The sequence below is a fragment of the Hermetia illucens genome, chromosome 1 (genome assembly GCF_905115235.1).
Source record: "Hermetia illucens chromosome 1, iHerIll2.2.curated.20191125, whole genome shotgun sequence".
NCBI classification, from domain to species: Eukaryota; Metazoa; Arthropoda; class Insecta; order Diptera; family Stratiomyidae; genus Hermetia; species Hermetia illucens.
Window position 1 is genome coordinate 31,343,354 of NC_051849.1, and position 10,205 is coordinate 31,353,558.

Consider the following 10,205-nt stretch of genomic DNA (forward strand, 5'->3'; position numbering starts at 1 on the left):
ATTAGTTTCGTCGGGATACCGAATTTTCTCACGGCCGTGTACAGTTTTACCCTGGCTATGCTATCATAGGCGACTTTAAAGTCGATGAATACATGGTGCAACTGTTGTCCATATTCCAACAGTTTTTCCATCGCTTGCCGCAGAGAGTAAATCTGATCTGTTGCTGATTTGCCTGGAGTGAAGCCTCTTTGGGATGGGCCAATGATGTTCTGGGCGTATGGGGCTATCCGGCCTAGCAAGATAGCGGAGAATATCTTATAGATGATACTCAGCAACGTGATACTTCTATAATTGCTTCACTTTTTATGTATAAGACAGATAATGCCTCGTTGCCAATCGTCAGACATTGATTCGCTGTCCCATACCTTGAGCACAAGTTGATGAACCACTTATTGTAACTGGGGGCCTCCATATTTAATCAATTCGGCTGTAATTTCATCGGCTCCTGGCGACTTACGATTTTTTAGGTAATCACAATAGCTGAGAAATCGAACTTCCGTACACTAAAAACTTTGAAATGTAACCATACCCAGAGCACAAAGAAGATTATTCCTATTAGCTGAACTAGTTATAATATTTTTGAAATTGTGAGGGTCCTGGATCCGCCATCTCCTTGATGGCGAACCGGACAATTAAAACGAAACTTTTTCCCACTTTTTTGGTCCATGAAGCCCTATTATTGGGCTAACATCCTAAGTTGAAAAAAACAGACGACTACGGTTTTATCCACATAGGTTTTCGCTTCTTTGATGGTCAAATGCAAAAAACAACAATTATGATTGTAAATAAACTTTATTTCAATTTCGTTTTAAAAATTTCATTAAGTAATTAAAAATGTATCTCAAGTATTCACTGTTTGTACGTTATTATGTATTGCATACATTTACCTCTACATTAAGAGCTACATGATACCAGCCTTTCACCCTATGTCCTACTACTGTAAAACTAAGCATTAGTAGCAATTATATATAAAAAAACTACACTACAAAAATAAGGCAACTGGTAATCTTACAGGAAGCACTCAGAGAGTTTTTGGCAATATCATACTTTAATTTTATCAATAATATCTCTAGTTTGATCAAATGTTGAGTAAGCGAAAATTTCTTCTTTTACATCTACCCGTATATATTAGCATCTGATACTTTCAGTAAATTAGCACTTATAAGTGTATTGCTGTCTTCAATCACTCCGCTATCCTCAGCGAGTATTTACTAAAAATACTTATTGCATTTACATATTGCCACATGATGTATGTACTTTCTAATTTTGGTTTACTCAACTGAAGCCATCTCCAGACGTTGTTTTCGTTCCTCCTCCCATTCCTCGCGATGAACCTTTTTACGATGGGAATGTAAGTTTGAGCTGGCGTTAAACTGTCTCGAACAGTGTCGGCAACTGTACAGGCGCTCACCTGTGTGGATGGCCATATGTTCCTAAACAAAATAGAAGGTCAAAATTGTGATGAGCCCTAATTCGAGATGTATAATATACCTTCAAATTGATCGACCATTTAAATGCCTTATTGCATATTGTACACTGGAATTTTCTTTCCTTATAATGGACGTTTGTTAGATGTCGTTGAAGCGCTATATCCGAGGGGAATTTCTTTCCACATATCGTACATATCTGATCATCGCCTTCAGTGAGATGAGTACGGGCGTGTTTTCGAAGAATATATCTAGTTTTACACCATAGTCCGCATTGCTGGCACTGAACCCTGGTTGACTTTTTCCGAAAATGCTCAATTAAATGCTGATTCAATTGCTGCTTATCTTCAAAGACTTCCTGACACAGCAGGCAATTGTTTATATTTGTATCAAGCAACATGTCTACACCTTGCGCATCGGTTGCAAATCTATCCGAAAAATTATAATTACTGATTCTACTATAAGGCCTACCTCATAATCTTAAACGAGAGACTAACAATAATTTTATACTATGAACCTTGAACGATCCAAATGTTTCATAATGTGATTCACCAAATGCACTGGCTGGAACAATTTTTCATTACAACAAACAACATATCCAATAATATTATGAGCGATACGAAAATGATGTTTCAGGTCGGAAAATGTTTTGAATTTTTCTTCGCAAAGTTCACAGTTCAACTGTATATATTTACTAATTTCTTCTTCACCTTCCTTCATTGAATCGATGTCGTCTTTAGGAACAGCAGTTATACTCAATTCTGAGAATCGGAAAAGTTTAAAATGAATACAAGCTTTCAAAGGGGTCTCGGCAAATTACCATTCCTCTCTAGAATCTTAGTTAAACCTGGAATCCCTAAGCTTTTGAAACGATTTCGTATAAACTCATTTTCGTCCTGAACGCCGTTGCAACCTGAAAACCGAATAAGTTTGAATAATATCGAGCACAGTAAACAAAATCTCACTTTTTTGCCCAGCAGAATAAAAACTGGAGATTTCATCTTCATTATTGTTATATTTTGAGGACCCTGTAAAATCAACGGTTATGAAATCGGTACGAATGTTGAGCTTTGTATTACCAATATCAACAACAATTATCCTATTTTTGGCAGAGGAAATTATATCGGGATATTCCCTGGAGTGAACTTTCCGACTCGAGCAATTTTTAGACAATGTTCTGGACGGAGCTGAGAAATAAAATTGTCAGTTTCGATTGGATCTTATTCTTACGTTTGGAAGTTAAAGGGAAAAATCTTGAATGCATTTATGTACCATTAATTATTGGGGTAAAGAACTAGCCATCTTTTCAGAACTAGCATCTCATAAACTCATTCTAATTGAAACTCCAGATAGCGTTGTAGTAAAAAGGTTACCATAACTTACCGGCAAATACATCAATATCGCCTGTCACATTACTCGTATCTTTCCAACCTGGTCTTAGATAACTATTATCACAGTTTATATTGGCCTGAAAAATGGACGGATCACTTCCATAATCTTCTAAGTCATTTCCAGAGCTGTCGTATTCATCATCTTCGCAAATATCTTCATCTGTATCTGGATCGGGATCAACGTTTTTTTCCAATTCAATTCTTAACTTATCTTGTGCTCGCCTCACATCCAAAAAGAATGTATGAAAATTCTCCACTTCCATCCAACAAGTTGTGCAAATTTTATCCGATATTTGGTCATCATGCTTAAACTGAAAAAAAAAAAATAAGAATTGGGTCAACAATTTTAATTGAATGATGTGAAACGAATATTAACTATTATACAAAAGAAATCTATTTAAATTTTATTCACATAGCTAAACTTTTGGTTGTTTTATAATTCAGATAAAGAGCATTTCAATAACTCCCAACCTAAGCGAGTAGTTAGTTTGTTCCATTTTAAGGTGCGGGAGACTCGCCTTCGTCCTTCTTTATCTGCGGTTTTTCGTTAAGAAAGAATTTCGAGCGGTCACAACGTGAAAATGGAAGTAGAATTTGGTAGAGAGCTGGAAACCGCGATTTCGTAAATTATTAATCGAGACCTTCCATTTGATACCCGCCATGGCTATATTCGGGGAAAAACTTTACACCGCCTTTGCTCTTGTACAGGACCCTGCCCTGAATTCCATACAAATCATGCATTTCACTTTATGCTTGAAATTTCACATTCTGTAAATATCCACTATATTTCATCCCAATTCGTGCAGTCATTTTTGAGAAAAGTGCGCGTGACAAGCAGTAAACTAATTCAAAAAGGCTCGATTTATATAGGGCAGACCATCTGAGTAAGGTTGTTTCTTTTTCAATTCAGCGCTCAGATAGAGAAAAAAAAGACAGGTCATCAAGATGTTACCTTTAACGGGACGCTTACGATACGAGTTGTGACGTCCCCGAGGTGCCCGGGTAAGTAGTTCTGCGCCCTGGCTAGCAGTATACCGGCGTCCTAGGTGGTAGTCTCGATGAAGAACGAACCATGAATGACCGGTACCAGTCGGGACACACTGGGAGGTCCCCGAGTCGTCGACAGCTCTCTGTCGACGTCGATGGGGTGAAGTGAGTCTAGCTCTGCCAAGGTGGTAGTGGTGACGTGTATCAGGAGCCAGCCCCTTCGGTGGGTGGTCAGGTGGTGTGCATCGAATCAGTGTTAGTTAACCGCACTGCCCCGAGCGAGCGCTGATTCGTTCATGAATTCCAGGATCAGCTAAGCGTAGGTCAGGCTTCAGGGAACTGGAGTAGAGGCTGTGTCCCCGAGGGTACACCCATTCCTGACTATTGCAGCCCGCTCCCTTGCACACGATGCGCTGGTGAATTTGCTATGGAGAATAAATTTAAACCAACAAAAAAAATCGACGAAATAGCAGGGAAGGAGAATGAGCTGAGTGCGTTTGGTGTTAGCACAAAATGCTTCGTTCACCGCAGCAATTAGCGAAAGAGGCAGTGAGGAGGACATACCTGATGTAACACCGGGACGCCCAAATAAAGAGTAATCCTTACCAAGTGGCGCGACTGACGATATGGAGATGGCAACTCTAATAACCTGTAGTACCCCTGTTCCGAAAAAAGCCCAGAAAGAGCCGCTAGTCCTGTGCAGAAGTGCAGTCTAGAGCCGAAGAGGAAAGGCTCATCAGGAAATGCGCGGCAGTGGTAAAGCATATGCGGTCGGCAACGTTCCTCCAGAGGAACTGCCCGCTCCCTTGCACACGATGCGCTGGTAAATTTGCTATGGAGAATAAATTTAAACCAACAAAAAAAATCGACGAAATAGCAGGGAAGGAGAATGAGCTGAGTGCGTTTGGTGTTAGCACAAAATGCTTCGTTCACCGCAGCAATTAGCGAAAGAGGCAGTGAGGAGGACATACCTGATGTAACACCGGGACGCCCAAATAAAGAGTAATCCTTACCAAGTGGCGCGACTGACGATATGGAGATGGCAACTCTAATAACCTGTAGTACCCCTGTTCCGAAAAAAGCCCAGAAAGAGCCGCTAGTCCTGTGCAGAAGTGCAGTCTAGAGCCGAAGAGGAAAGGCTCATCAGGAAATGCGCGGCAGTGGTAAAGCATATGCGGTCGGCAACGTTCCTCCAGAGGAACTGCAGCAAAGGCGTGAAAAACGGGCTGATGGAACTGGAGGAACTATTGGACCGTATTTTCTTTTACAGGCGAACGTGGAGAGCAACGGAAGACGATTGGAAAGCAGAAACAGCCGCATTCCAAGGAAACAACTGACTATGCCGCCAGAGACCCGTCTGTCCAAAAACAAGGAGGCTGCAAACCAAAAGCAAAACACTAAGCCGACGGACGACAAAACATTTGCGGAATTCCTTAGTGAAATTCACTGCAGAATGAAACCCAAAGACAACGAAACAGAGGCGTCTTACATACGGAACACAAAGGGTGGCGGAGTCCTCGTCAAACTGGAACCGAAGACGACTAACAAGAATACTTTTTGCAAAGCGGTCAAGGAGTTATTGGAGGAGAAGGCTCTTTTTACTAGTCTAGAGCCTATGTGCTCTCTAGAAATTCGAGCACTTGGCTGCCTCACAGAAAAGGCCCAAGTAGAAGAGGCCATAAAACGTGAATGTCCAGAGGTAACCAATGCTCGGGCAATATGCGATGAAACTCCTCAACAGCGGGAAAATTAAAATTAGATGGGTAGTATGCAGGATACGAATGCGGATAATCCCCACCAAGGACTACAGGTGTCTGGACTATGGACACACGTCAGCAACTTGCAAGGGACCGGAGAGGAGGACAGCATGCCGGAAATGCGGCCGGTGGGTCATCAAGCGAATACCTACAATGAAAGCGAAATTTGTGTTCTCTGCAGGGATCGTGGCGCGTCTGATGAAAGCTTCGCATACACTGCGGGTCCGGGACGGTATCCAAATCCTGTTAGGTGGTGACTTTAATGCCAGGGCCCCTCAATGGGGCATGCCCTCAGCCAGACTCCAGAGAGAAGCGGATTCTGAAAATAGCGGCGAGAACCGGTCTTGTAGTTTTAAACACCGGATCTGCGCCAACGTTTCTGCGCCCAGGAAACATCCCAGACATCATTTTTGCGTCGGAATCTCTGGAACCATCGATGGGCGGGTGGCAAGTACTGGAAGATTTCTCGGCAAGTGGTGGACGCTACGTGCCGGTGTGCACCAACTCGACGCTCCTCCTGGGTGTGGGGCGTCGAGAGGGTGAACATCGGGAAGTTCGTCGAAGCTCTTGGAGCAGGCAGAGCCGCGCTGGAGGCGCTCCGGGGAGTGGTAACGTCGCAGGTGACACTGTCGTGAATTCAGTGATGAACCTGATAACGACAGTGTCTCATAGGCTTCCAAGTCCCGGAGGGGCCCCAGCTGTGACATGCCTTCTACGTTCTGCACGCAGAAATTGCCGACCTACGGAGGGAGTGTCATAAGTTCCGCCGTTTGGCACATCGTTTACACGTAAACGAGGAGGCATGCGCCATAAAGGCACAGTATAGATTAGCAAAAAGGGAACTCCGCAGCACGATAAATGAAAGCAAAGCTCACGGCTGGCAGAATCGAGGCTCTGCGGAATTCCTGCATACTAAGGGCCGACCAAACGGACCGCATTGTACGGGCATTATTATCTAGACATCCTGTACTGGAGGATGTCAATAGCTCGAGAGCTCGAAGAAGCGGTTCTCACCATGAAAAACAAGAAGGCGCCAGGTCCTGATGGTATCCCGGCGAAAGTTTAAAAACTGCTGTTCCACCAACGGCCAAGCTTGGGACGTTCAACGCTTGCTTGAAGGAGGGCATTTTTCCTTATCTCTGGAAGATGGCCAGACTCGTGCTGATCAGCAAGGGACCCGGAGCTCCCGTCTGTATCCCGCCCGCTGTGTATGCTTGAAGCGACCGGGAAAGTGCTCGAGAAGCTCATCAGGAGTAGACTCGCTGAAGCGATCCGCGCTGCCGGGGGCTTATCCCTAAGGCAGTTTGGGTTCAAAATAGGAAGATTCACAGTGGATGTGGTTACGGAGGTGATAGATGCGATTCATCGAGCCGAGACACACAGCCGCCGATCTCGACGGATAGTGCTCCGCATAACGCTTGATGTCAGAAATGCCTTCAATTCCGTAAGATGGACAGATATGCTAGGTATTTTAAAAAATTCATTCCACATGCCAAGCTATCTCTTGCGGATATTGAAGAATTATCTGGAAGACTGCTTCCTGCTCTATGGGGCGCTAGAGGGCCAGAGGAGGATGGAAATCATGTCGGGAGTAGCACGAGCATCCATCCTAGGGCCGAACCTCTGGAACGCTTCAGGAGTCATGTTGCGCATTAGGTTCGGACTCTTCTTAATGCGAAGAAGATTGAACTCAACCGGCGGAGGAACCGGGTGCCAAAAGGTTCACTGAACTAACAACTGCCTTTCTCCCCTCCCCTGAGAGGGACTCCCTGACTTGAAGGCTTTCAAACTCAGGAGAAAAACTCGCGCAGTTTCGAAAAGTACTCAGCAGGACCTTTAATTTTATACAAAACCTTAAAAATCATGTTCGCTATTTCGAGTGGCTTTTTCGCTGTATAGAATGCCTAATGTAGAAAGGGTGTTGTTCGTTATTTGAGGGTTCTTTATTTCAAGAGTCAACTGTATACGGAGAAAAGAATAATGATCACTAGACTAACCCTTTAAGACGAGATTCCAATAACTCGAAAAATTTTCCCAGGCAACTGAAAATTCGATTTACAGAGGTTTTACTGTATATGTTTTGTTACGTTCTTAGGAAAAATCTAACTATTTTGAGGTAAAACTCACAGTCCCTGGCCAATTTATTACACGCACTTTAAATTATTGATAATTGTATATGTTGCACTGGATTATATGCGATATTATTTACATTTAACCTAACATATAATTATTTTTGTTTGAGAAATTTATAACAGTGTTATTTAGTATTTTTTTTTTCTTACGTGTCGCATTACAGTGCTACCATATTGGCTTAAGAGCCCAAATAAGTATAAATTTGTTTCAGTTGCATTCTCGACTGCTATAGGTACAGACGGTGTTTTTTGTGGTTTTATACGGTGTGTTAATTTATTGTGTTGTTGTTTATTGTGCGTGTAGGGTATTTAACAAATATAATAATGAACATTTTAACCATGGGTAAAAAAGGCGACATTTCACCGCATAGAATAGCTGAAATAAAGGCCCTTATTGATCTGAAAACGTTTTCCAACCGGGAAATATCACGAAGGTTGAAGATGTCTGAAGTCACCGTACGACGTATAAAGAAGAAAGTGGAGTCAGGTCATAAACTTAGCCCGAAACGAAGGAATAGATGCGGTGGGAAACCCATTTTTACTACCAGATCAGAAAGATATCTAAGGAAAATTTGCCTAGAAAACAGATGTGCTATCACAAGACATAAAATCTCCACTGGAAGATGCTAATGTAATTGCGCCTGAGCCCACTTTACGTAGAAAATCAAAGAATTTACAGAGACCCAAGTTAATGGCTGCGATGAAAGCCAAGCGTCGGAAATGGACCACACAGTGGCTTGATAAAGCTGTCAGCATCTGGAGATCGGTAAGTTGATATTAGATGCATTATTTTCTATGAAATAATGAAAGATAAGCACTGATACTAAGGATATTCATTTATTTTTTCTATTCTTGATAGGTCTGCTTTAGCGATGAAAGCACATTTGAAATTTTGCAGAATAGAACTCAGTTTGTGCGTCGTCGTCCTGGAGAAAAAATCAATTTTGATTTCGTTGTTCAAACTGTGAAGCACCCTACAAAGGTTATGATCTGGTCAGTTATCAGCGGCGTTTGTACGTGGTAAAATGCATTATGAGGCAAGCTCAGTATATAGAAGTCTTGCAAACTCGGTAGGCTGCCCAGCTCAAATAGTGGTTTCCGAATGGGGAACCATTCATTTTCGTACATGATGGGGCTCCCTGCCACACGGCGCGATCTGTAAAAACTTATTTACGAGAGCAGACTATTCCTCTATTGGATTAGCCGGGTAATAGCCCCGATATGAACCTAATTGAAAATTTGTGGGAGCTTATGAAGAGGGAAGTGGCTAAAGAGGTGATCACAACCAAAACTCAGCTCCTAGAAAAAGTAAACCATGTGTGCAACCATCATCCTCGACAAAAGGTGGCTCAACAAAATATTAATATTTTATGGCGTACATTTCAAAGTTTTTACATATTTTTTCTAAAAGATGATGTTTTTTTTAACAATTGGGTAACTAAGTATATTATACATACAAATTACATAAATTTGTCTATTAATAAATTTTAAAGCTGAAAAACACCCGATAATTAAGATTTTGCATAGAATCTGCAGTGCGTCTAATAATATGGCCAGGGACTGTATTGCCCAGCATCCAGTAATTTAAAGAGATAATGAGACATTTTTATCTGTGCTATCTTTTTCACGCGCACTGTATATAACGAGATATTTTGTACACAAAGTCGCCGACAGAGCTTGAGTTTGGCGGATTAAAAGCATAATCTCACGATGACCAAGATGAGATGACTTACATTTCTCAAGACTCCACCTTTTGCTCTAATAAAATTTAATTGCTTTAGTCATCTTGCGGCAAAGAAAATAAACAAATTGGAGCTTCCATCTTTTTCTAATAATAATTTGTGTTATCGGTAGCTTCTGGTCGGAAGTTAAAGGCAACTAATCTGAGTAAACAAACAAAACTTTCCGCTGCATCCAGTTGCTCCCCAAATGAAATCATCTCAGTGAGCAATCGCCCTGACGGGTTTGTATGTACGCTTGTCGGGGCTGACGAACAGGTAAATAGATGCAGGTAACCACCAAGCGCGTTACTCACCTGAAATCCGAAGTGCTGGGCAACAATTGAGCCAATCCTCATTCGCAATCCATCCTCATCGAAAACTTCCAGAAGATCGTCACAGTCAAGAAGGCACAATCTACATAACATCCTCGGGGCAATCACAAAAATCGAATGACATTAGAAACTGACCAGAACCCAAGGAATTCAGTCTAACAAGAACCACAAGCGCTTGATAATGAATGACATATGCCCGTACCCGCAGACAATACAACTAGACGGGGAGCGATAAGTTCTGAGACAGGGCAGGGCTGTCCAAAGTTTCTATTTACATTTCCAAACACCTTGCTGAGGAGGAGCGCAACACGTGGTTGTGCACTTATTCAGCACTACCAGCTGGAAATGGTTAGTTGAGATCTGATTGCTTGAAATTCTAAAGAATATATTTTTGAATTATGAGAGCTTGTACGGAAAAGATAGCTAAAACAAGAGTGGATAGATGGAAAGTGTAGCAA

The 10,205-nt window shown here is 42.1% G+C and overlaps 1 protein-coding gene across 2 annotated transcripts; it reads right to left on the bottom strand.

The window, feature by feature from the left end:
- Positions 1-794: 794 nt before the first annotated feature.
- LOC119646712 (zinc finger protein 652-B-like) lies at positions 795-9,988 on the bottom strand. Of its 2 annotated transcripts, none has more exons than XM_038047290.1 (8): positions 9,730-9,988; positions 2,811-3,129; positions 2,507-2,614; positions 2,393-2,455; positions 2,248-2,340; positions 1,945-2,188; positions 1,492-1,876; positions 795-1,433 (listed from the first exon to the last, which is right to left on the bottom strand). In XM_038047290.1, the coding sequence occupies exons 1-8, from the start codon at positions 9,838-9,840 to the stop codon at positions 1,272-1,274; spliced, it is 1,485 nt and encodes a 494-aa protein (XP_037903218.1). In that variant the 5' UTR covers positions 9,841-9,988; the 3' UTR covers positions 795-1,271. The 2 variants fall into 2 exon arrangements, with proteins under 2 accessions (XP_037903218.1, XP_037903219.1); XM_038047291.1 differs by having other exon boundaries at positions 1,492-1,855; positions 9,730-9,987.
- Between the last annotated feature and the right edge of the window lie 217 nt (positions 9,989-10,205).